Here is a 27,963-nt window from a genome sequence, read left to right as displayed (position 1 = left end):
TGTGACAAAGCACTGTATAAATGCAAGCATTTCTTTTATGGCCTGCATTGCGGACCAGAGAAGGATTAATTTAAACAGCCCTGATTTCTCCATTCACTACCCATCTGTAAACAGAAAGGTATTTGTGATTTCTTCCTTTATAAGTGGTGGTGTTTTTTCCCCAACTCCTCAATTGGAGTGGTCCAATCCTCTATTAATAACCTCACAGCAAACTCGAGATGTGGTAAAATAAGAGAGTTGGTTTATTTTATACACACACACACACATGCAACGTGGGAAAGGGGTTTTGCAATGTCCACCCCTTTCATTGCATTCATAAAATAACAGAGGGATAAGGGAAAGAAAGGGGTTTAGGGCAAAGACCACAATAAAAATAACAATTATGGTTTCATGTGAGACCAGAGTCCAGAATCAAAGTCCAAAGAGGAATTCTTTCACTGAGTTCGGCTGTCTGAAGACCAGTGGTGTAAGATTTGCTTTTCCTGCAGTGTTGATGTCCCAAGATGAAGTAGGCAGTCGGAGGTTGAATCAGTTCTGTAGGTGATAGTACAAAATCTTCCCAGCAGAGTCAGGTTAGATGAGGGCCAGCTGTCCAACCTGACCAGAGCTTGCTTCCATGTGGCCTGCCAGCAAGATGTTAAACGGCAGACTGAAGATGGAATATGAAAGCTGTATCATTAAAGTATTTGAAACAGTTCAAAACTCAGTCATGTGACAGGGTGGTTTTGGGTTCAGCTAACAAGGCCCCTTGTTAAAACCCATTGTGTTTTGAGCAGGTAACTGTAGAACCATTAGCATGACATTGGAGATGAGGAGTCAAAAATAGCTCTGCCTTTGTCCATAGCTGGCTGGTGCAGATTTCTTTTCTACTATCCTTTGTGTTGGCTTGGCTGGAATGTTTATATAATGCAAGAAGTGTTACATTCCAGGGGTTTGATGTGTTAGCCTTTTATCCATTTATAAAATGCTCAGAAACTTTTAGAATTACCATCATGTGGTTAGCAGCGGCCTTTTAATCAGTCCAGCCTTTTTTATTCATTCATGGGATACGGGCATCACTGGCTAAGCCAGCATTTATCATCCATCCCTAATTGCCCTTGAAAAGGTGGTGGTGAGCCACCTTCTTGAACCGCTGCAGTCCCTGTGGTGTAGGTACACCACTGTTAGGAAGAGAGTTCCAGGAATTTTGACCCAGCAACAGTGAAGGAATGGCAATATATTTCCAAGTCAGGATGATGAGTGGCTTGGAGGGGAACTTCCAAGTGGTAATGATCCCATGTGTCTGCTGCCTTTATCCTTCTAGATGGTAATGATCATGGATTTGGAAGGTGCTTTCTAAAGAGCCTTGGTAAGTTCCTGCAGTGCATTTGTAGATAGTACACACTGCTGTCACTGTGTCGGTGGTGGAGGGAGTGAATATTTGTGGAAGGGGTGCCAATCAAGCAGACTACTTTGCCATGGATGGTGTCGAGCTTCTTGAGTGTTGTTGGAGCTGCAGTCATCCAGGCAAGTGTTCACTATAGAGGATACAAAAAACATTCCAGTAATAGCTGCAAATCAGGAGGTGAACGGGAGAAAGGAACTTGGTGAAACTGAAATCACTGGGGAAATGGTACTGAGCAAACTGATGGAGCTGCGGGCTGGCAAGTCTCCAGGCCCCGACAGACTAAATCCAAGGGTCTTAAAAGAGATGGCTAATGAGGTAGTTGATGCGCTGGTGTTAATTTTCCAAAATTCGCTAGATTCTGAAAAGGTGCTATCAGAAAGTAGCAAATATAACCTCTCTATTCAAGAAGGGAGGGAGACAGAAACCAAGAAGCTATAGCCAGTTAGCTTGACGTCTGTCTGGGGAAAGTTATTAGAATCAATCATTAAGGAGGTTATAGCTGGGCACTTAGAAAAGCTCAAGGCAATAGGGGAGAGTCAGCATGGTTTTGTTCAAGGAAAATAATGTTTAACCAATTTATTGGGATTTTTTGAAGGATTAACATGCGCAATGGATAAAGGGGAGCCTGTAGATGTACTATACTTGGATTTCCAGAAGACATTTGATAAGGTGTCATGTCAAAGATTATTACGGAAAATAAAAGTGCATGGTGTAGGGCGTAACATATTAGCGTGGATAGAAGATTGGCTGGCTGGCAGGAAGCAGAGAGTATGGCAGGGTGTGACAAGTGGAGTCCCACAGGGAATGGTACTGGGCCCTCAGTTTCTTACAATTTACATGAATGACTTAGATGAGGGGAGTGAAGACATGGTTGCTAAATTTGCAGATGACACAAAGATAGGTAGGAAAGAATGTTGTGAAGAGGACATGAGGAGGTTGCAGATGGGATATAGATAAGTTGAGCGAGTGGGCAAAGATCTGGCAAATGGAATGTTATGTGGGAAAATGTGAAGTTGTTCACTTTGGCAGAAAGAACAAAAAAGCAGAGTATTACTTAAATGGAGAAGGGCTGCATAATTCTGAGGTGCAGAGGGATCTAGGTATTCTAGTACATGAGTCACAAAAAGTTAGTATGCAGGTACAGAATGTAATTGAGAAGGCTAATGGAATGCTATCCTTTATCTGGTCATCATCTCATTGCTGTTTGTGAGAGCTTGCTGTGTATGTTTCCATGTTTCTTACAACAGTAGCTACACTTCAAAATGTACTTCATTGACTGTAAAGTGCTTTGGGCTGTCTGGTGGTCGTGAAAGATGCAATAGAAATGTCTTTCTTTCACTGAATGGCAAGATGGCACATCAGGTGGAAGATGATGTGAAGGAGGCAGTAGCACAGTGGTATTGTCACTGGGACCCAGAGTAACGTTCTGTAGACCCAGGTTCGAATACTACTGCAGCAGATGGTGAAATTTGAATCCAATTAAAAGTCTGATGATGACCATGAAACCATTGTCAATCGTCGTAAAAACCCATCTGGTTCACTAATGTCCTTTAGGGAAGGAAATCTACTGTCCTTACCTGGCCTCCAGATCCACAGCAACATAGCTGACTCTTAAATCCCTGTGAAATGGACCATCATACTGCAACAAATTTTAAAATGAAACCAGAAAGATCCCACCCGGCATCGACCTAGATACTAGAAACAACAATGTCAAACTCAGCCCAGTTGACTCTGCAAAGTCCTCCTGACTAACATCAAAATTGGGAGAGCTGTCTTTCAAGCTAGTCAAGCAACAGCCTGACATAGTCATACTCACGGAATCATACTTTACAGACAATGGTCCCAGACACCACTATCATCATCCCTGGGTATGTCCATCCCACTGGCAGGACAGAGGCAGCAGAGGTGGTGGTACAGTGGTTTACAAGTCAGAAGAGAGTAGCCCTGGGAGTCCTCAACATTGACTCCAGACCCCAAAAATCTCATGGCATCAGGTCAAACCTGGGCAAGGAAACCTCCAGCTCATTACCACGTACCACCACCCACAGCACCACCCCGCCACATGTCCCTCCCCCCCCAGATGATGAATCAGTTCTCCTCCATGTTGAAAGTCATTCAGAGGAAGCACTGAAGGTGGCAAGGGTGCAGAATGTACTCTGGGTGGGGGACTTCAATGTCTAACACAAAGAGCACCACTACAGACTGAGCTGGCTGAGTACTAAAAGACAAAGCGGCTAGACTGGGTCTGCAGCAGGTGCCGAGAGATCCAACAAGAGGAAAACCATCCTAGACCTCATCCCCACCAACCTGCCTGCTGCAGATGCATTTGTCCATGACATTATCAGTAGGAGCAACCACTACACAGTCCTTGTGGAGATGAAGATCCGTCTTCACATTTAGGATACCCTCCATCATGTTCTGTGGCACCACCGTCATGATAAATGGGATAGACTTCAAACCAATTTAGCAACTCAAGGCTGGGCATCCATGAAAGCTGTACAACATCAGCAGCAGCAGAATTGTACTCAACCACAATCTGTAACCTCGTGGCCCGGCATATCCCCCACTCTACCATTACCACCAAACCAGGGGATCAACCCTGGTTTAATGAAGAGTGCAGGAGGGGATGCCAAAAACAGTACCAGGCATACCTAAAAGTGAGGTGTCAACCTGGTGAAGCTATAGCACTGGATTACTTGGGTGCCAAACAACATAAACAGCAAGTGATAGACAGAGCTAAGTGATTCCACAACCAACAGATCAGATCTAAGCTCTGCAGTCCTGCCACATCCAGTTGTAAATGGTGGTGGACGATCAAACAACCTGCTGGTGGAGGAGGCTCCACAAATATCACATCCTCAATGATGGCGAAGCCCAGCACATTAGTGCAAAAAATGAGGCTGAAGCATTTGCAAGAATCTTCAGCCAGAATTGCTGTGGATGATCCATCTTGGCCTCCTCTGGAGGTCCTCAGCGTCATAAATACCATTCTTCAGCCAATTTGATTCACACCACATGAAATGAAGAAATGAATGAAGGCTATGGGCCCTGACAATATTCCAGCAATAGTACTGAAGACTTATGTTCCAGAACTTTCCATGCCCCTAGCCATGCTGTTGCAGTACAGCTACAACACTGTGGAAAGTTGCCCAGGTATGTCCTGTACACCAAAAGCAGGACAAATTCAACCCAGCCAATTACCGCGCCATCAGTCTACTCTCGATCATCAGTAAAGTGATGGAAGGGGTCATCAATAGTACTATTAAGTGGCACTTGCTTAGCAATAACCTGCTCACTGACGCTCAGTTTAGGTTCTGCCAGGGTCACTCGGCTCCTGATCTCTTTACAGCCTTGGTTCAAACATTGACAAAAGAGCTGAACTCCTGAGGCGAGGTGAGAGTGACTGCCTTTGACATCAAGGCAGCATTTGACTGAGTGCGGCATCAAGGAGCCTTAGCAAAACAGGGGTCAATGGGAATCAGGGGAAACTCTCCACTGGTTGGAGTCACACCTAGCACAAGAAGATGGCTGTGTTTGTTGGAGGTCAATCATCTCAGCTCCAGGACATCATTGCCGGAGTTCATCAGGGTAGTGTCCTTGGTCCAACCATCTTCAGCTGCTTTATCAATGACCTTCCTTCCATCATAAGGTCAGAAGTGGGGATGTTCACTGATGATTGCAAAATGTTCAACACCATTCAGGACTCCACAGATACTGAAGCAGTCCATGTCCAAATGCAGCAAGACCTGGACAATATCGAGGCTTGGGCTGACAAGTGGCATGTAACATTCACACCACAGAAGTGTCAGGCAATGACCATCTCCAACAAGAGAGAATGTAACCATTGCTCCATGTCATTCAATAGCATTACCATCACTGAATCCCCCGCTATCATTGGGGGTTACCACTGACCGGAAACTGAACTGGGCCAACCATATAAATCCTGTGACTACAAGAGCAGGTCAGAGTCTAGGAATCGTGTGACGAGTAACTCATCTCCTGACTCCTCAAAGCCTGTCCACCATCTACAAGGCACAAGTCAAGAGCGTGATGGAATATTCTCCACTTGCCTGGATGAGTGTAGCTCTCACAACACTCAAAAAGTTTGACACCATCCCGGACAAAGCAGCCTAACTGATTGGCACCCCTTCCAAAAACATTCACTCTCTCCACCACCAACATATAATGGCAGCAGTGCGTACCATTTACAAGATGCACTCTAGGAACTCACCAAACCTCCTTGACAGCACCTTCCAAACCCACAACCACTACCATCTAGCAGGACAAGGGTACCAGACAGATGGGAACGCCATCAACTGGAAGTTTCCCTCCAAGCCACTCACCATCCTGACTTGGAAATATATTGCCGTTCCTTCACTGTCGCTGGGTCAAAATCCTGGAACTCCCTCCCTAACAGCACTGTAGGTGTACCTACACCACATGGACTTTAGCTGTTCAAGAAAGTGGGTCAGTACCACCTTCTCCAGGGAAACTGGTGATGGGCAATATGTCCACACCCCATGAACAAATGAAAAAAAAAGGTGCAAGTTGGCACCCTGTGCATCAAGCACAGGGATTTTTTTCCATGCAGAATGGCATGGAGGAAAATCCCAGAGATGGTTGTAAGATGGGCAAGGGAGATTTCTGAGCCTTGTTAGGGTGACCAACTCTCCAGGCTTGTTATGAAGTCTCCAGAAACTGAAGAATCTCCTGGACATTTTTTATGGCAATTAAAACAGATGTTGCTGGAAATACACAGGTCAGGCAACATTGATGGATAGAAACTGAGTTAATGTTTCAGGCTGATGATCACCCTTCATCAGAACCAAGGAAAAATAGAAAGTGTAAATGGTTTGGGGGGGGGTGGGGTGTAAAATGTAAAGGGAGGTCTATAAAAGGGTGGAGGGAGCAGATTAAATGTCAAAAGATTTCACGGTAAGTAAAGAAACAAAAGGTGTGCCTAGATATAGTGCCTATAGAATCCTCTTCACCAGAGGTCAGCGGAGGCTGCATCATTGAATATATTCAAGGCTGAGTTAGATAGATTTTTGAATGACAAGCAGTCAAGAGTTATGGGGGACATACAGAAAAGTGCAGTTAAGGCCAGATGATCTTCTTGAATACAAAAATAAAAATACCTGGAAAATATCCAGCATCTGCAGGGAGAAACAGTTAACATTTCGAGTCCGTATGACTCTTCAACAGAACTAAGGAAAAATAGAAAAGAGGTGAAATATAAGCTGGTTTAAGGGGGTGGGACAAGTAGAGCTGGACAGAGGCCCAATGATAGGTGGAGATAGCCAAAAGATGTCATTGACAAAAGGACAAAGAGGTGTTGAAGGTGGTGATATTATCTAAGGAATGTGCTAATAGGTGACATTAAGGGTAGAAAGCAGGACGAGCAAGGTACAGATAGCCCTAGTTGGGTGGGGGGGGGGGGGGGATTGAAATAGGCTAAAAGGTAGAGATAAAACAATGGATGGAAATACATTTAAAAATAATGGAAATAAGTAGGAAAAGAAAAATCTAAATAAATTATTTGAAAAAAGGGGGTGGGGATCGAGGAGAGAGTTCATGATCTAAAGTTGTTGAACTCAATATTCAGTCTGGAAGGCTGTAAAGTGCCTAGTCGGAAGATGAAGTGCTGTTCCTCCAGTTTGCGTTGAGCTTCACTGGAACAATGCAGCAGGCCAAGGACGGACATTTGGGCATGAGAGCAGGGTGGGGTGTTGAAGTGGCAAGCGACAGGGAGGTCTGGAGTGTGGAGGATACTTGCAGTTTTGCATTCCATATGCACTTATAAAATATTAGTGCGCACTGTGTTCTCCTTTTTTTGAAAAATGCTAATTACTTAGTTGTGATAGAGTGGATAATGTCCATTTTTATTTTAAACAGCACATTAAAATGTTTTAAAATGAGCATTCTTTCCCCTGTGGACCAGTTTAATGAGTACTGCATGATATTTGCCCACTTTGACTCTGAAATACATTGAACAGAAGTCTTTCTGGCCCTAGCTCCTTGCAATTTTAAATTGTGATTATTGCCTTTGCTTCTGATTCTGTGGGTTCAAACAGCTGCTGTGCTTAAATCTTAAAGCAAAGAAAGAAATTTCATTTTATATGGCACCTTTCAGGATGTTCCAATGCACTTTACAACCAATTAATACTTTTCTGCTGCGTAGTTATTACATAAGATTACATGGGATGTATAGCACAGAAATAGGCCATTTGCGCCATACAGTCCATGATGCTTCATTGAAGCCTCTTGCCGTCTTCCCTCATCTAAATCGTAACCCTCTATTTCCTTCTCCCTTACTTGCTTGTCTAGCTTCTCATTAAATGCATTCAAACTATTGACTGTGGTAGTGAGTTCTACATTTTTACCACTCTAAGTAAAGAAGTGTCTTTGAATTCTGCATTGTGTTTCTTGATGAACATCCTACATGGAGGGTGTCTAGTTATGCTCTTCCCCACAAAGTGAAATATTTTCTCTGTATCCATGCTATTAAAACCTTCACTGTTGTAATGTAGGAAGCAGGACAGCCAATTTGTGCATAGCAAGATCCCACAAGCAGCAATGAACTAAATGACTAGGTAACCTGCTTTTAGTGTTGTTGGTTAGAGAGAAATATTGGCCAGGCCTCAAAGAACTCTCTCCTCAGCAGAGAGAGAGCAGTCAACCAAGTCCCTAAATTAGATTACAACCTGATTGGATACAGCAATAACCTCATTATCCACACACCAAGAATCTTATCGTGTAATCTGCTGCTGTTCTGGTGGCTTTTTTTACGTCCACCTGAGAGGACTGATGGGCCTGAGTTTAGTGTCTCATCTGAAGGACAGCATCCCTAACAGTGCAGTGTTCCCTCTGTCATGTTGTGAAGTTCCGCCTAGGTTACGCATGTGCTCAAGTCCTGGATTGGGATTTGAACCTACAATCTTCTGACTCGGAAGTGAGGGTGTTACCACTTGGTAGAGTTCTAACCATTACTTTTGACTTGCCTCCTTCACTTTTCCATCCCTCCTGAAGTTCAACTTTGCTGATGTCCAATGCTGTGACCTTTGACCCTTGACTTAAGTTTCTCAATTAAAAATGCACACAATTGCAATTGATGGTTGCCAATTACATGATAAGATTCTTGGTGTGTGGATAATGAGGTTATGGCTGTATCCATTCAGGTTGTAATCTAATTTAGGGACTTGGTTGACTGCTCTCTGTCTGCTGAGGAGAGTTCATGATCTAAAATTGTTGAACTCAATATTAAATCCGGAAGGCTGTAGAGTGCCTTGCAGAAGATGAGGTGCTGTTCCTCCAGTTTGCGTTGAGCTTCACTGGAACAATGCAGCAGGCCAAGGACGGACATGTGGGCATGAGAGCAGGGTGCAGTGTTGAAATGGCAAGCGACAGGGAGGTCTGGGTCATGCTTGGAGACAGACCGAAGGTGTTCCGCAAAGCGGTCACCCAGACTGCGTTTGGTCTCTCCAGTGTAGAGGAAACCGCATTGGGAGCAGCGAATGCAGTAGACTAAGTTGAGGGAAGTGCAAGTGAAATGCTGCTTCACTTGAAAGGAGTGTTTGGGCCCTTGGACAGTGAGGAGAGGGGAAGATCTTATTGAATGGTTGAGCAGGCTCTGGGGTTGATGGCTACTCCTGCTCCTATTCCTTAGGTTCAAATGCAAAGTGAAGGAATAAGGAAAGAAACGAACTAAATTTGAAGCTGAGATTATGATGTAAAACTGCTGAACTCAATGCTGCGTCCAGAGTGTCTCACAATCCCGGAAAAAAGTTATTGCAGCATGAGAACTCTAGCACTTCTTTTCCTTTGAGCAGCAGTTGCACGGGTTCCGTATCCTCCAGCCCAGGGGGCAGCAGAGGCGGCGGCTCCACCGGCTTCATCCTCCTAGACTCGGAGCCGCGGCGTCCGGATCCGGGGGAGACTTTGACGGATCTGCGGGGCCGAGATGGGCGGCGGGGACCTGGTGAGTGTCTCTGGCGAGAGAGAGAGAGAGGACGGGGAGATAACCCCGGGGAGAGGGGTGCTGCTGTGGGAGGCACTGTTAACATTTATTAGGGAGGCTGAGGCCTAGAACAACAAGTCAGCCCTTTAAACATGGGGGAGAGGGGGGTAGTGGAGGAGGAGGAGGGAGGATGGGGGGGGGAGTGGAGGAGGGAGGATGGGGGGGGTAGTGGAGGAGGAGGGAGGATGGGGGGGTAGTGGAGGAGGAGGGAGGATGGGGGGGGAAGTGGAGGAGGAGGGAGGATGGGGGGGAAGTGGAGGAGGAGGGAGGATGGGGGGGGAGTGGAGGAGGGAGGATGGGGGGGAGTGGAGGAGGGAGGATGGGGGGGGAAGTGGAGGAGGAGGGAGGATGGGGGGGGAAGTGGAGGAGGAGGGAGGATGGGGGGGAAGTGGAGGAGGAGGGAGGATGGGGGGGGAGTGGAGGAGGAGGGAGAATGGGGGGGAGTGGAGGAGGGAGGATGGGGGGGGAGTGGAGGAGGGAGGATGGGGGGGGTAGTGGAGGAGGAGGGAGGATGGGGGGGGAAGTGGAGGAGGGAGGATGGGGGGGGAAGTGGAGGAGGGATGATGGGGGGGGAAGTGGAGGAGGGATGATGGGGGGGGAAGTGGAGGAGGGAGGATGGGGGGGGAAGTGGAGGAGGGAGGATGGGGGGAAATGGAGGAGGGAGGATGGGAGGGGAAGTGGAGGAAGGAGGATGGGGGAAGAAGGAGGATGGAAGAGAGGGGAGGAGGGGAAGAAGGGAAGAGGGGAGGAGGGGGCAGAGGGAAATGATGGGGAAAGGGGGAAATCTTTTTGATGTGTTAAAGGAAATGCAGTGAAATTTATTTCGCCTGCCACTTTCAGAATCTAAAGAAAAGCTGGCACCCACAGACTCTGAAAAATGTTGAACGGGTGTGGAAAGCAGAACAGAAACATGAAGCGGAAAAGAAAAAGATTGAGGAGCTTCAGAGGGAGCTTCGCGAGGAGCGAGCTCGTGAGGAAATGCAGCGCTATGCGGAGGATAGCGGTGCCCTGAAGTATGTTGGTAAAGTTCTGGTTGTGAGGTTTGGGTCCTGACTGCAAAATGAACAACAGGAGAAATTGATAGACGAGGAGCAATATTGTATGAGATGTTAAACTGAAGCCTCATCTGGCTGCAGATGTGGATGGAAATGACCCTTTGGCATTATTTGAAAGAGGAGCATGGGGTTATCCCTGGTGTCCTGACCAATATTTATCCCTCAATCAACATGACAAAAAACAGATTATCTACTCTAAGGAAAACAATCCCAGCTCATCCAATCTTTCCACATAACTGAATGTTCTGTTGTATTGTCTTGGTGGACCTCATCTGTACCATTCTCAAGACCTTTATGTCTTCCTGGAGTGTGGTGTCTAGAACTGCTTGGAATACTTTAGTTGCAGCCTATTTGGTGATTTATTAAGTTCTAACATGATTCTTTTTTATATTCTATTCCACTATATCTAAAGGCAAGTAACCCATCTGTTTTTTGACCACACTATCAACTTTCCCTGCCGAATTTTAGGATTTGTGTAGATGGACTTAAGATTTCGTGATTATCTATACTTTTCACAATTGTGGTATTTAAACTATACTTCGCAAAGTGCATTACTTTATAATTCCCCACGGTGAATTCCTTCCGACTTTCTAAAGATTGAAAAGTGTTTAGTTTTTTTGTTACATTCTTTGCCCCTGTTTATCAATAGTTTCTGATGGATTAACTCTCATCCAACCTTTTGTGGCAAAAGGTGCTGGAGCCTTGATGTAAGTATCAGAAAGCATCTACAGCTGAGTTGAAGGAAGTTATGCCAAAACTTTATAAATCACTGGGTATGCATTTTGGAGTTGTAACAGTGCAGAAGAATGCCATTCATCTGGAGAACTATTTTTAATTCTGGGTACCACACTTTTTGGAAGGATGTAAAAGCCTTGGAGAGGTTGTAGAAGCATATTCACTAGAATGGTACCAGGAATGAGGGACTTCAAAAATGTGGAGAAGCTGAAAAAGTTGGTGGTGTTCTCTTTAGAGCAGAGAAGGTTAAGAGATTTGATAGAGGTGTTCAATGTCATAAAAAAATTTCATGGATTAAATAAGGATAAACTATTTCCACTGGTAGAAGGTTCAGTAACCATAGGGCAGATTTATTAATAACCTTCAAAAAGGAATTGCTGGGCTTTGGGGAAAGAGCAGTTTTGGGACTAATTGGATAGCTCTTTCAAAGAGCTAACACAGGCGGGATGGGGGAAAGGGGACAGTGGTGGTTTAGAGCTAATGTCACTGGACTAATTATCCAGAGGCCAAGGCTAATGCCATGGCAACTGGTAGAATTTAAATTCAATTAATAAAACCAGGAATTGAAAGCTAGTCTCAGAATGGCGATCATGAATCTATCATCAGTTGCTGTAAAAACTCATCTCGTTCACTAATGACCTCGAGGAAATGAAATCTGCCGTCCTTACCTGGTCTAGTCTACATGTGACTCCAAGATCCACAGTAATGTGGTTGACTCTTAACTGCCTTCTGAAATGGCTGAGCAAGCCATTCAGCAAGGGATGTACCATGAAAGAATAAATTTAAAAAAGGACTTTCTTCTCCTCCTCTGCAGTAAGATTCTATGATTTTCTGACTTTTCCCGTTTTGCCAACCTTTCTGGATTGAATTTATTTATATTGGCTGCATGATACAGCAGAACAGTCTCTGGATATATAGAAAGAACTTTGGAAGTTCCTAGGAGGCTGCCTCCTGTTTTTTTTTGTGCTCCAAAACTAATGTGTTGTTGACTTGTTGCCTGCAGGAAGAAGTCAGATAGGCTTGATTGGATGTATCAAGGACCTGGCAGTTTGGTGAACAAGGAGGAATACTTGCTGGGCAGACCCATTGACAAATATGCTACAGACAAGATGGTGGATGAAGAATCTGGGCCTTCTTCTGAAACTGGGTTGCTGCCTGGCTCTATTTTTTTAGCCACAGGGGCTAACTCTGCATTGGATATGGCTTCTAAAATACGAGAAGATCCACTCTTTATGATCAGGTAGGAGAAATTGTTCCCTGATCAATTCACATCAACTCAAACGTGGGTACAAAAGTTAAGACACTGAGTGTTGGAGCTGAGATATACAGACTAAGAAGGTCTTGCTTCAACTTATTGGACTGTGTTTAAGTAGCTGATCTCAGCTGACTGCTCCAGACCGACTCCTATTTTAGGGAAGGGTGGTGCGGGGTTTTTTTTTTAACAAAAAAATGGTTTCCTTTTCTGATTGCAGTTCAGTAATCTCTCATCAAAACTGTGCACATGTGGAATTGGAGAATCAGGTGTAATGCCCACGAGAACGTTGTTACGGACAGGAGAGAGACAGACAAACTGTACTTTCTTCTTCACCAACTGTCCGTAAGCAGAAGGTGTTTTGAATTATTTTTGAAGTATGCTGTGGCATGTTTTCCCAAACCCTCGGTTTGTGTGATCCAATTTACTAGTAGCTCACAGCAAACTCACATTAACTCAAGGTTAGTTTAGTTCACATTCAAAACCCAGGGGAGAAGTGTTCGCAACACACATACACACAGACACACACACAATCACTCTAAAAGGGGGGTGGGGGGAGAGGGAAAAAAAGAGTTTTACAACTATGGATAGCAACAGTACAAGAACCACAAAAATGAATATTAGTTCATGCGATTTCCAGAGTCCGAGAAGTCAAAATTCAGAGGGTGTTTCCTTTGTGGTGGAGTTCAGTCCCTATGAGTTTCTGGTTGGAGATGACAATATGAAAATCCTTGAAATTAATGATACTGCAGCAAGATGGGCTTTCTGTGCTCAGACCACTTGGCAGGTGTTGATCAGAGACTTATAAAATCAAGCAGGCTTCGAGGAAGTGAGAGTGGTAACGAGCTGCTTGCTCTGCCGGGCTGCTGGAACCTTTTCCAGTTTGTGTTAAAATAGCAGTCTGAGGATTTCCATTCTCAAAGAAATATAGAGATCTCAAAATGGTTACTCAAGTCTTGTGACCTTTCTCCACAATGATTTCAAAAGGAATGTTTATTCAACGCCTGAAATTGGCTTTGATTTCCAGACTGATAATGTCCCAGTCATTAGCTGTTACCATCCACATTGAAGGTCCTGTGTCAAGAAGCCATTGTCTAGACAGACCCCCTCACTCCGCCAGAGATGCAAAAGACATCCATTGTCCCATCTTGTCCCTCAGTGGTCTTCTTTTGAAGTGGACCTGGACAGTCCCAGGTGAGATGAGTCTGCTCACAGTTCTGCAGCCATAACGAGTTTCAATCTGTGAGTCCCCTGGTTTCATGGTTACAAGGGGTCAGTACAATGAGGTGTGAGATTCCACAGGCTAAGTGGGGAATTCTTGTAACTGCTGTTGGTAGCTTCTAAAACAAAGGGTGAATCCTGTGTTCATGTGACTTGTAGCAGCCATCTTTTGGTTCATCAGAAAGTTTGTTTTAAAAATAGCAAAAAAACAAAGTCTTGATATTGAGTTTTGAGTTTCTTATCATGTCATATTGACCTAACAACATCAACTTTCATTTATAAAGTGCTTTTAACATAGCAAAACGACCCATGACATTTCACAAGAGCCTTGTAACCAAAATTTGAGAGCAAATTACTAGAGATTTTAAGACAGGTGACCAAAACCTTGGTAAAAGAGGTAGGTTTTAAGAATCATCTTGAAGAAGGAGTGGGAGTTAGAGATGTGGAGATATTTAGGGAGGAAACTCCAGAGCTTAGGGTCCAAGCAGCTGATGTCATGGTTCTCAATAGTGGACCAATTATTATTATCAAGGATGCACAAGAGTCCAGAATTGGAGGGGCACAGAGATGTCAGAGGGTTGTTAGACGGGAGGAGATTCTTGAGATAGAAAGGGGTGAGTCCCGTGCAAGGATTTGAAAACGAGGATGAACATTTTAAAATTGACAGTCAAATAGCCTGCCTTCGGCCAATGTCTGGGTTGTCATATAAAAATAATAATAATTTGAGCTGGTGAGCTACATGCCAGTAGGTGTTGCCTTTTGCAAGGGTAGTGAGGAGAAAGGTGGAAGAAAAGCCATTAGCTTGTTGCACGCTGCAATATATGAGCAGGATGCATGTTCGTACCTCTTTTGGGTTCTTGATCTCACTGATTAGATGCTTGGTACTTCCTCATAAAGGGGAGGGAATATCGGAAAGCATGTTGTACATAGCAACTAGTTGCAGATTCTCGTGGGCAGAAGAGGAGGAGGAAGAGAAGTTACCCTGTTGACCTTCAAATGATGCGTGGAATCTAAGAGGGACAGGGATCCTGTTACTTCTACTTTAATCACTGCCATGTCTAATCCACTTGAATATTTTGTCTTCATTAACAGAAACTGCTTGTTATATTGATTTCTTTTTAAACTGGTTCTTCAGGAAACGTGAGGAAGAAAAAAAGAGAGAAGTTTTAACTAACCCCATGAAAATGAAGATGATCAGAGAAATAGTAAGTGGATCTTCCTGTTGAATTTGGTCTTGGTTTCCTTTTATGCCTTGCTCCTGAACATAGGAACTTACAGCTAACCATTAAATGTATTTGTTTCGCTCACCTGTGTAGAGAAATGGTCCAGACATTTCTTTCCACAGGTGAATAATGAGAAGCAGCTGAAAAATGAGAGCAATTATGCAGTATTTTTTGCTTCAAGCTGATTATGACTCCAGCCCATATATAAATAAATTCACTTTAAAATGGTGAATGCAACTGGACTGTGATGGTGACCTATCCTCAGAACAGAAGGAGAAACTTTCCTCACTGATGTTCCCTGGGGACTTTTCTTTAGGATCCCAGATCTTGGCTTGCGTGTCTCCCCCACCCTTCTCTTGCATCTCTGCTCTCCTTATCACAATATTTTTAACTTCAGACTGATTGGTCAAATCCCTTTCACCACTTCCTAGGCAGTTGTCTTTTCCAACCTGCTTGCATGGAGCCAGCTGCAGACCATTGTCTTTTCACAGATTTGAAGCTGTTTGACTGATGCGCAGAGTCTGCAGCTGTGTCTCAGTGAGGCCCCTTTTAGACAATGCTTTGGTTACGGTTATCATGCTTCATTCTGTTTCTGCATTCTCAGTGACCACCCGAGGAGAGGCTGGCAGGGGACCTGTTGGCCTTTTCAGTGATCAACATTTCTCTGATCGACATTTTAATTTCTGGCTCCTTCACCTGTTAATTCAAATAAGTGTTGGGAAATGAACACTTTGCGTATCCTCAAGTAAATCGAGCCAATCCATTTGCAAGAGGCAAGCGACAAAAGGAATAACCTGAAAATCAGAATTGCTGAAAATACTTGGATTCCTGAGCATCTGAAAGTTTTTAAAAAAAAATTGATCAAAATTTGAGGAAGGACCTCTTTATCAGATCTCACCAAATTATTTCTCTTTCAGATGCTGATGGATCTGCTGTATGTTTTCTCAATTTTAATTTTAAAATTGCATCTGTTTTGAATGAATGTGAGCATGCAGAAATTGGCAAAATCACGAATGGTTATTCGCATTAGATTTTCAAAACCTCGACATGTTTGCATTCACGTTTTGTGTCGGAAGGAGTGAAAAATGAGGTCTCGCTTTGTAGTGGGGATGGTTCTATGAAGTGCTGTAAGATATGACACTTTCCTTCAATTTTATTTTTACACTTAGTACTTCCTGCACCCATTTTTTCACCCTTCCCCTCCTGAAGGCACTGTACTAAGATGTGTTGCCTTTGCCTCGTGCTGCCTTCCTGCATCTTCCACAAATGCCATTTTTCAGATGTGGATCTAAATGGGGAAAGTGGGAGGCTGCACAATCAGAGAGTGCATTGCAGTTGTAACTAAACCTCACCTGATACTCATCCTCTTAACCTAAGCAGCTGGTGATCAGGAAGGAGAATCAGAGTACAGGCCAGGGATTGATTCTGGGACATTTCTAGCTTGCATGTTTGAGTTCATATGAAATCAAGCATTTAATGGCTGAACAATTGGGTTTGTTCTGTTAAATCAAATATGGTGCTTTTTTTTTCCCCCTTGTTTTTTAGTATATCTATAGCATGGGGGGAAATTTTAGATTGTATTTCGAATCAAGAGCTGTCTTCATATAAACCCTAAATAAGAAGCGTTATAGCAACCTAATTCTCAAACAAATCTACAAACTTGAGTGTGAACTGTTGAGATCATAGAGCACAGAAGGAGGCCCATCATATCTGTACCTTTGAAAGAGCTTTTTGACAAAGCTTTCCATTAAATCCCACTTCCTTGGCTCTTTTCCAGTAGCCCTGCAAATATTCCGTCGCCTTTTTTTTTTTGAACATCTTAACCTTATTGAAGAAATTTGTTGTACTAAAACAGAAATAAGTTTACGACTGATTTTTTTTAAAGTTGCAAAAGAACTTGGACAAAACAGAAAAAAAGAAAAAGGACAAGAAGAAGAAGCACAAGAAACATCGACGATCTAGCCCCAGTGTTGACGAGCAGCATAAAGCCAAGTATGGTATCAGTAAATAAGTTCAGTCCCAGGCACAAGCCCACTTCTGGGCATTACACTTTAGGAAGGGTATGCAGGTTTTGGAGAGGGTACGGAAGAGATTTACTAAAATGGTTGCAGGGGTGATAAATTATAGTTAAATGGTGAAGTTTGGGGGTATTCTCCTTATAGCAGAGAAGGCTAAGAGGAGGTTTACTCAATGGAGTAAGTAAACAAGGTGTTTCTGATGGCTAAAGGCTGACGATCAGACTTAAGGTGATTGGCAAACAGCCACAGGTGACATAAGGATGATCTCTTTGATGTATTGAGTGGTTAGGATTTGGAATGCACTATATTCAATAGTAGCCTTCAAAAGACAATTGGCTAAATAACTGAAGGGGGAAACAAATTTTAGGATTGTGGGTAAGGAGCAGGGTAGTGGGACAAACTGAATTGCTATTTAAAAGAACCAGTTTTGACTTGATGGGCGAATGGCCTCCTTCTGTGCTATACTACTCGTGTTCCTCAATCAAGATCACTGAAAAGAAATTATATAGCCATTGCCACAATGCTGGTGTGGGATCTTGCTGTGCTCATATTGGCTGACATTTCCTACAATGAGTACATTTCAAAATAACTTTTTAAAGCACTTTGAGTTGAGACATCTCAAGTGCATTGAGATTGTGAAAGGTGCTATATAAATACAAGTCTTTCTTTATTGATGTGGTGCCTTACCAAGCCTCTCAAATGTCTGTGTTTTACATACGGTCAATTACTTTGTAGCACAGTGACTCATATTACATAAGCTTAAATGGTGGCTGTTTTATGCACAGCAGATCCTAAATAAATAGAAGATGTTATTCCTATTTATGTTCCATTGAAAGTTGCCTGTGGGGTGCACAGTTATCCGGATGACAGAATGCATGAAATGAAGGAAGTATAAGGACCCCTTGTTTTACTAGAAGGCGTAGGTTTGGGCAAGTTTGCATTGAAATAATAAAAACAAATTGCAATTCTTTCCTATAAGGTAAATATTCGCCTTTCTTCTTAACTGTATTGCAGAAGGCATGAAAAGGCTGCAAGTCCATCATTCACATCTGTTCCGAAGAAGCTACCTGGGTATGGCTTGAAGGTTTGTCTTCGTGGCTGTTTCTGATACTGTTTGATTATGTTATTTTGAGTGTGCCGAGAATACAGGTGCTTACGATTGAAATGTAAACCACACAGGTCACATATTGTAGGGTTGTCACAACTATCTGTGAACTTTGTATTATTGCTTCTAATTGTCTATCTGAGGTTATTAAATTTTAGAATGGATCCTTTGTTAAAGTTGCAGTGCTGCATCTTGAGTGTAATCGTGCATATCTATATTCAACCAAAGCTCTCATATCGCACAATAAATAATGGGTGGCACATTAAATCTGCCAGTAGTGGAGAAAAAAATATCAATTGTTATGCTTTTCTGATTCTGAAAATACAATTCACTGAGATAATAGATCAGCAAAGCTCCTACAAGAAAGCAACCAATTCAAGTGCTCCAATCACATCAGTTGGTTTACTTTTCCGATGTGGTTCCACTTGCCCTTTGAATTTCTGCCCAGCCAACGCTACTTCACTGTCCAGACCTCTTATGATAATTGAACACCTCTATCAAATCTGCTCAACGACCCCAGGTGATTGCACGGGTACTGGGATAGGATAAAAATGCCTTTTAATCTTCACTCTGGAATCAAGATTTAATGCACCATATGGGGACTCTACAACACTTGTAATTGTAGATTTTATCATTGAATATACAGGTCAGAAAGAAACCACTCAGTCCATCAAGTCAACTGTACCAAAGAGCGTTCCTGTTAATCCCACTCGCTTGCCCTTTCCCCATGTCCCTGCAATTCTTTCTCCTTCAAGTATTTACCCAATTCCCTTTTTGAAGTCATTTGTATCCACCTTCCTATTGTGCAGTACATTCTAAATCCTAGCCATCCATTGGGCAAAAGATCTTGGTCCTTTTTGTCACCCCTGGTCTTTTTGTCAATCTCAAAATCTGTGCCTCTGGCTCTCGACTCTTCAACCAATATTAATTACTCTATCTAAACTTCTCAGTTTAACACAGACAAAAACTTCCTTACGATTGACGATTGGTCATATTTTGCTTGGCATGTTTTGGAGGGCTCGGCAATTGAAAGCACTAGCCTTTGACTTACAAGACAAACATCTTCAATCTTGTCACAATTTAGTGACCTTGTTTAAGAACCTGCTATTTTCTTCTTTCGTATTATTGATTGTTAGATGATAGGATGACTTATTCAGCCTCTTCAGTCATCCTGTTCCTGTTTGCCACGCAGGTGAAAGATTCTCACAGCATTATTCAGCGACACGGTTCCCCATCCTCCGACCCAGCTAAAGTATCTCATAAGATCAGATCCAGGTCACGGTCAGGAAGCCGCTCCCAGAGAGTCCCGCAGCAATCTCACACAGACATCAGACGTGAAGATTCACGGCATAGAAGATCCAGATCAATGTCACGGTCACCTCCAAGACACTCAAAAGAGCATTCGAGGTAAATATATTCTTTTATTTCACCTGCTTTGTTTTTTTTTCAATCATTTTTCTTCCCTTTTCCCTCTTCCTTTCCTGGAGTTGCTGACTCATTTTGGGATTTCATAAGCTTGTCATCCTATCAAGTATGAACCTGGATCGTGAGTGCTGACAGATTAGTCAACTGCAGAAGGCCTCATTGTGGAGCCTGAAACGGTACTCTTGCCTTAGGCACACATGTGCACAGTTTCCAACATTGGCTGATAATGTAGTGCTCCTGATGTTGCCTGTATGAAAGCAACAGCTCAGGAATTCAAGCTGGTATTTTCCGTCTCTAAGAAAGAAAATAAATATTGATTTGCTTTTATATATTATCCTGCACAAGCTCTCAACATCCCAAGGCACTTTCTAGCAAATCTAGTCACTGTTTTAATGTAGGAAACATGGCATCCAATTTAATAGAGCAAGATCCCACAAACACCAATTTGATAATGATCAGATAATCATGTGTGTTGGTTGAGGGATAGATATTAGCCAGAAGTGCTCCCCTGCACTTCTTTTAAATAGTGCCATGGTATCTTTTATGTCTAACCGAGAGGGCATCTCAATTTAAATTATCATCTGAAAGGTGGCACCTTTGACTTTGCAACACTCCTTCAGGACTGCACTGGGGTATTGATGTAGGTTTTCTGTTCAAATCTCCGCATGCAACTTGAACCCACAACCTTCTGCTTTAGACGCAAGAGAGTGTTACCCACTGAATCATTGCTGACACTGTGCACAATACCATGCGAGAGAGTGAGATACTGGAGGAACTGTTAAAGACCATTTCTAATAAGATTTTATTTTTGAAGGTACTCTGACAAGGTTGGAACTGTCCAAGCACGAAAGTCATCCCCAACAAGAGGAGGTTACCATAGGAGGCCTTACCCTAATCAGTCCAGGTATTGAAACTGCAGCTCCATAGAAATGGGAAGGGAGATTTAACTTTAAAATAATTTCTCAGATTCATCAGTAAAATAATTACTGATCACTAGTTACGGAATATTTGAAATGGAGAAAAAGGAGTAAAAATATAATTTGACATTTTATTTGATCTTGCACATGTCTCGAGCAGGCTCAAGGGGCCGAATGGCCTACTCCTGCTCCTTGTTCGTATGTTTGTAAAGTGAGGGAAAAACTAAAATAAATCGATTGAGGTAAACTGTTAATTAACAGCAAGTACAAGACTGCCAAGGTAGCAACGGTTGTGCTGGATACAAATGAACACAAGCCCTAAGCTCCATACACTAGAAGTTAGTTTTGAATTTATTTCCATTATGAACATACAAAATAGCAGCAAAAGTAGGCCATTCGGCCCCTTGAGCCTGCTCCGCCATTTAATAAGATCATGGCTGATCTCCTTGTGTTTCAAGTTCTACATTCCCATCTATACCCGATAACCTTTGATTCCCTTGCCTACGAGCCTATCTACCTCTGCCTTAAAAATATTCATTGACCCTGCTTTCACTGCCTTCTGAGGCAGAGAGTTTCAAAGTCGCACAAACCTCTGAGAGAAAAAAATTCTCCTCTTCTCTGTCCTGTAAGGGCAACCCCTAATTTTAAAATAGTGTTCCCTAGTTCTGGACTCCCCACAAGAGGAAACATCCTTTCCTTATCCACCTTGTCGAGACCATTCAGGATCTTATATACTTCAATCAAGTCACACCTCACTCTTCTGAACTCGTAGAAACAAACCCAGCTTGTCCAACCTATCCTCATAAGACAACCCACTCATTCCAGGTATCAATCTAGATAACCTCCTCTGAACCGTGTTCAACATATTTACATCCTCCTTAAATAAGGAGACCAAAACTGCACACAGTATTTGAGATGTGGTTCTTTGTTTTCCTGCTTATATTCATTTTTCCCTGTTTTTCAAATATTCTACCCACAGTGTGTGTTTGTAATATCTGCCTTGGACAATAATCCTCTCTTAGAAACCTTTTAAGATAATTTGGAATTTATGCCTTGCTGGAAACATTAAATGTGCAAGGTAAAAATGGGATACAAAACTTTCAACAAACAGCTTTTTTTTGTATTAAGAAAGAGAGAGAAATATAATTTAACTTGTAAGATTGTAACAAGGAAAAATTAAATTTGTTAGTTAATATGTCAAGATTTTTGTAGAGTAAAACTTCCTGATAGTGAAGGGGAAAAGAAAGGTAGTTTTATTGCAATGTAACTGATAGCAGATGCCCCATTTTATTTCTGCCAGTTAAACCCCTCAGTGTAATCAGCCCCATCTATCAGGCACTATAGGTCTGCAAATTGGTTAATAAGTTAAAGCCAGTATTTTTTCCTATAACAAATACATTTCAACAGTACATAAGCCGCTGTGATCTCAGTTTAACATCTTGTGAAGGCTGGCACCTCTGGTAAGCAGCGCTGCCTCATTTGCGCACTGTGGTGTTAGACTAGGTCACGTTCCCAATTCACTGAGTGGGTCTTGAACCAATGTTCTCAGTCAGGTAATGTAAAAGCACTTCTTGAACGCCTTGGGAGATGGAGGACAATTGGTGTAGGTGAAAATGGAGAAGAGAGTACTGGGGACACAAACTGAGTTAATTGCCATCTGAAGGAATGCTTCAGCTGTGACCTTTCATTAAAATTTGTCCTGCTAGCTGATGTACTGTGCATTTGCCGAAGTTCTAGTCTTCATTTTAGATTGCCCCTTTCACTTTTTGTGCATCTGATCTACTTGTGAAGATAGCCGCAGTCTATTTGCTCTGCCCTGGCTCATTGTCCTCACTACCCCACTCTTTCCAACTGTGGTTACTGTCATAGTCTGTTTTCTATCTCAGCATTTTTAGTTGTTAAAATATACCCAGAGGCACTCGCTTCACACCAATATCTTTTCCCTAATATTGGGAGATCTAGATCATATCTGTTGAAGAGAGATCAATCTAAGTCATCAGCAGGTGATGGGAATCTATAACAAAATAATCAGACATGGGGAATCTGGATGGGGTAGGCTTGCTTGCTTCACACCATAGGGAAATAAACCCCGTGTGTGCAGACATTTGCATCTGCCGGCCACTTCCCCATCTTGTTTAAGGTGATCAACTTCAGTGCTATGCATGTACTTTGGTTTTACAGAAAAATTTCAGCAGAGGAGCTGGAACGCAGGCGGCTAGAGATGATGGAGGATGCAAAATGGAACGACAAAGCTCGCCAATGTAACATCAGACAGTACAAAGAGGAAGAAGAAAAAGAACGGGAACTGGAGCGAAGTGATACTGGAGAAGGAAAATTTCTCCAGTAAGTATTAAGTGGCATTGTGATCTTTTTTGCGATCTAAATTGTACCAGTAAGTGATTCTTGACAGCCCCATGATTTTTACTTTTTATGAGGTTGTCATTGTTTTTGATACACTTGTGCTTTTTTGGCTGCTATCTCAATTTTTTTCCCTCATCTTCTGAAGCTACGTTGGGATGTGGCTCCTTGAGTGCAAGGTCCCCTCTGAACCATTGGCCAAGTGGTCATCCTTCATGTCATAGACGATGAATGTTGGCAGCCTCCTTAATTCCAATTTGATCTAGTTTTGGCACAACTCCCACTGGCACACTTTACAGCAGAGGTCAGTAGAGAGCAAGCAGGATAGTGAAGCAATAAAAACAGAATTTGCTGGAAACACTCGGCAGGTCAGACAGCATCTGTAGAAAGAGAGAAATAGAGTTAATGTTTCCGCTTGATGACCTTTCTTCAGAGATGAAAGAAGTAAGATTTAAGTTTCCAAGCAAATGCAGAACTGTAGAAAAGAGGTGGGGCAAGAAAGAACAAAAGGGAAGGTCTTATAGGGTCGAGGGCAGGAGAGATTAGATCATGTTGGAATGATGGTGCAAGACAAACAGTAATGGGATAATAAAGAAACAAAAAATGGCAACAGCAGAACCGTTACCAGCACTTACTGTCGGTGAAAGTGGTTTGATCTGAAGTTAGTGAAGTGTTAAGGCTGAAATGCTGTAAAGTGCCTAATTGACAGATCAACTTCCTAGGCCCTAAACTGGAATTCCTTCCATACCCCTCCTCTCCTTTTAAGATGCTCCTTAAACTCTTATCTCTTTAGCCAATATGCCCTAATGTTACCTTATGTGGCTAACTGTCAAATTTTGCCTCACAATGCTCCTGCGATACACCTTGAGATGTTTCATTATGTTAAAAGCAATATATAAATGCTAGTTGACATCGTCCATGCCACAGGGCCTTAGGCTAATTAGAGTTCAGTATATGCAACACAAACCATTATGTGGATCCATTCTATCTAGACAGTGCATTTACTAACTGAGACATAGTGAGTTCCCTGGAATTTTTAAACAGTGAAAGAAAATAACTTGGGTTAAAGGGTCTGTGCAGCTTAGATTTATATTTTCTGTATATGAGCGTAAATGGTTTGTAAAGACGCTCGAGGTCATACGCAAGTACCATTCATAATTTCATATAGGATTCTCTTCATATTGATGCTTCCTGGTTTTAGGTGGGATTTTGACTTTTCTCCCCCCCCCCCCCCCCCACTGCCCCCCATGAATTCATTAACAAAGTTCCTAAGTAATGTCACAGTTAGAATCATCTCTTTTACTTGCAAGTTGAATCCTGTGAGCACAAAGGAACCGATTATTTTGGACGAACATAAAAACAGAAAATGCTGGAAAAACTTAGGTCTGGCAGCACCTGCGGAGAGAGAAAGAGTTAACATTTCAAGTCCAATATGACTTCTTCGGAACTGTTGTCTCTCTGTCTCTCTCTGTCTCCCTCTCCACAAATGCTGCCAGACCTGCTAAATTTTTCCAGCACTTTATTATTTCTGATAACCAGCATCCGCAGTATTTTGCTTTTACATTGTTTTGGACGTTTTGCTGTTTCTCTCTCCAACCCAGCATCAGTTTTCAGTTACATTTCCATAGGAGAACATTCACAAAAGGGAACATGATGAGCACCATTCTCAAGTGCTGCTGATGACAGTCCCAGTAACTAAATGACATTATCTACATGTTGATAATTAAAGAGTTAAATCGCAGGAGTGAAAGGGGATGTGAAGCTCAGCAAACGCAGTTCTGAAATTGGGAATCGGCTTGGAATTGTGAAAGAAAGACGTGAAAAATTACTAACTTTATTTTAACCATGTGTCTATATTCAGTGGATTATTTGGAGTATAATAGCTCTGTTTTAGATATTTCTTGTCCCTATTAGTTGGGTTGCTTTAGTGAAGTGTCATCCCACTATTAGTGAAGCTATCTTATTAAAAACTTGAAGTCTGGGTCAGATTCTCATCTATAAAACCGTAGTGCCTGTTAACATGTTTTTATCACTTTTATGTCAACCTTTTCCTATCCTAAGTTCCTCTGTCCACACTTATGGTGGAAACATTTGATGTGAATTTGGCCCACTGTAATTGTATATTTCTGTCTGTAATGCTGTAGAGTCAGTTTTGTGTTTTCCAGCTTGTACTGCAGAGAATCTTCTATTTGCCAGCAGTGCTAATTTTCTTCCCAAATCATCCTAAATTTCACACATAACCATAAAAATAACATAACTATATAAAAGTAAACACAGACTTTAAAACAGGGATTGAATATATCTGCACATCCTGATCTAGTTATTCACTCCAAACTCTGCTTGCTTCACCTCAAAACTATACTTGGAATGGCACATGGAAAGTCAAGACCATGAGAAATCGACTAGCTTGTACCTAAGTGCATTAAGGTATAATAACAGTGGATGATGTGATTATACAATGCTCTAGAGCAGTAATGTATTCAAGTACTGGGTTTGGGATGTATAGTTAGTGGACCAATGTTTTATGTCTTCCCAGAGACCAACAAAAAGAACCTGCACTCCTGGGGAAAGGTTTGGTGGGGTGGGGATACTTGGAGGGTAAGCTTTTCAACTTAGCAAGGATCAAGAGTTCTCCAATTGAATCTTAGAGACTGTCTTCAAATAATTGCAATCCACAAATGGCCTTTTGAACATTTATTCTTGCAGTGTATTCCCCTGTAATTGTCCAGTCTCAAAGCTGCACAGTGACTTCACAGATTTGCTTAAGGAAATTTTTTTCAAAAGTTGTGCTTTTTTTTTAAAGCTGTTCATGTTGGTAAAAACATTTGCAGATTTAGACTTCACTGGACCTCGCTTTTTACATTTTTCTTGCAGCAAAATGAAGCTACAAAGTACTGCAACTTCTTCAGTAGAAGATCGTGTGAAACGTAATATTCATTCCATTCAGCGGACACCTGCAGCCCTGGAGAAGAACTTCATGAGGAAGTGAACTTGGCCTTACAGTACAAACGTGAGCTGAGATTCTGTAGGAGGAAACAGTACGTGGAAAATATGGTAGCCTTCCCTTGGACAAATATCTAGCGAGTTCTGAAGAAGAGTCATTTTGGATTCAAACGTTAACTGTTTCTCTCTCTCCACAGATGCTGCCAGACCTGAGTTTTTCCAGCAATTGCTGTTTTTATGTTATATATTTTTTTTTAAAAATCAGGACCTAGAAATTACCATTGCTCAGGGAAATGGACTTGAATGCACAGAAAACACCTTGTTTAAGATTGGTTTTGCCCTCTCCCAAATTCCCACAATCAACCACAACCAAAAATGTTTGGTCTCACTGAAAGTATCGATCCACAAAGGGCTAAAGCCCAATAAATTACCCTACTTGTACCTGAGAAATCGTTGCGACAAACCTACAGCATTGACCATTAAATCCCCTGTGGATTGCCCAGGGTCAGGAACAGTTGGTGTTTAGATGTTAACCTGGCCTGTTCTGTTAAGGCCACCACCCTTAAGCTGCCGAGGGAAATCCAAGGGCAATTGTAACTGCTTGTAAATTTCAGGCTCTTGTCAAAGAAAAAAAATTACATCTGTAACAAGATGCGACACCTGGGGTGTGACATACACAGACACACAATACACAAAATTGTTACATATAGATAGTAAATTTCTGTGGTGTTACAAGATAAGAGTTGGGAGAGAGATTTCTGAACCTCACTCCAGATGACGGATCAAAACCTGCAACCACATTGTGACAGTTCACATAGCAAAATTAAATAGGAAATATTGACATTGCAAATTTTATAATAGTAAGTGTTGATAGAAGTGTGTTACCAAACATCATGACAACAGGAAGTAAGATTTATGGACATTACTTGTGTAGGATGAGTAATAATAGGTAGATCTGGATGTGCATCCATTGCGAATTTTAAAAAAATTATTTTCTTTTCTTCACCTATTTTGAACCAATTCTCAACCAGTAGATGAATTTCCCCTCCCAGGACTTTTTTGGATTGACTGCATTCATTTCCTGGAATTCCTTACCCACATTCCCAATAGGTTGATCAAATTGAGGAAGTGCGAGTCAAACTGTCATCATGCCACTCCCTTTGAGTATTTAAGTTCTTAACCTGCTGGTGCCATTGGGGTTAGTGAGGTTATGAACAGCCAGAACCTGCCTTATATTACAAACATGAAATAGGCCACACCCAGCATTCTTTCCCCACAGACACCTTGTCCAATGACAACTACACCAAGTGGGGTACATACCCACTAAGCCAGTAGGGAGGTGAAGTAGGCTGAATTCTACTGAACATTGACACAGGATTCTGCTACACCAACTTGTATCTAGTGTAAATAATTATCAACAGTATTTGGTTACCTGAAGCGCATATTATCAAGAATGACACTTTTCATCTGTTTGCACAAAATATCTGTAAATAACCAAGAATGGTTGGCGATTTATTTGATATTTTTATTAAAGCTTGTGTATAATTCTGAGTAAATTTCATTGGCACAGAAGTTGCTAATTTTATGGTTATTTTGTACATTTTAAATTATAGTAAAACCATTTTCAAACTGGTTTTCAAAATTTTTCAGTATTCCTTTGGTCAGTTTTACCATGCAATAATACATTCATATATTGTAATGAATGTACAAAATACAGATCGATGGGGAGTGAACCTTAACGATGGTCCAGGAGGAACTTGTTCAATTAAGTGGTATTAGTGTTTAAGAATCTTGTACTGCTGGTGATCCCCTGTCACGGTTTAAAAAGAGCTGGGGGTGCTCACATTTATAATTGCAAAGCTGTTGCACATCTCTTTATCTGTTGCTCCCATTTTGTAAAATCCACCTCATACACAGTATAACAGTGCATTCTAAAATGCCCTTTGTCAATGTTAGGGGACAGTCTCCTGAACCTACCCTGCAACCTGGAGAGGATTAGAATTATACAGCACAGGAGGAGGCCATTCAGGCATCATTTGTTGGCTCATTAAAGGAGCTATCTAGTTAGTCCCGCTTCCTTGCTCTTTTCCCATAGCCTTCTAAATTTTTTTCCCTTTAACTATTTATCCAATTCCGTTTTGAAAGTTATTATCGAATCCACTTTCGCTACTTTTTTCAGGTACTGCACTCCAAATATAACTTGCTGCTTAAAAAAAAATTCTCATCTCATCTCTCTCGCTCTTTGCCTTTTACCTTAAATCTATGATCTCTGGTTACTGACCAGCCTGCCAGAGGAAACGATTTCTC

At 42.1% G+C, this 27,963-nt stretch overlaps 1 protein-coding gene across 1 annotated transcript; it reads left to right on the top strand.

Moving 5' to 3' along the window:
• Nucleotides 1–9,243: 9,243 nt before the first annotated feature.
• cwc25 (CWC25 spliceosome associated protein homolog) lies at nt 9,244–27,289 on the top strand. Its single transcript, XM_041173714.1, has 10 exons — nt 9,244–9,365; nt 10,245–10,417; nt 12,198–12,434; nt 14,803–14,872; nt 16,776–16,882; nt 17,923–17,992; nt 19,206–19,420; nt 20,253–20,342; nt 22,537–22,698; nt 25,588–27,289. The coding sequence occupies exons 1-10, from the start codon at nt 9,348–9,350 to the stop codon at nt 25,700–25,702; spliced, it is 1,257 nt and encodes a 418-aa protein (XP_041029648.1). The 5' UTR covers nt 9,244–9,347; the 3' UTR covers nt 25,703–27,289.
• The last annotated feature ends 674 nt before the right edge of the window (nt 27,290–27,963 follow it).

The sequence above is a fragment of the Carcharodon carcharias genome, chromosome 23 (assembly GCF_017639515.1).
Source record: "Carcharodon carcharias isolate sCarCar2 chromosome 23, sCarCar2.pri, whole genome shotgun sequence".
Taxonomy (NCBI): Eukaryota; Metazoa; Chordata; class Chondrichthyes; order Lamniformes; family Lamnidae; genus Carcharodon; species Carcharodon carcharias.
This window is presented reverse-complemented; position numbering and strand designations above follow the sequence as displayed.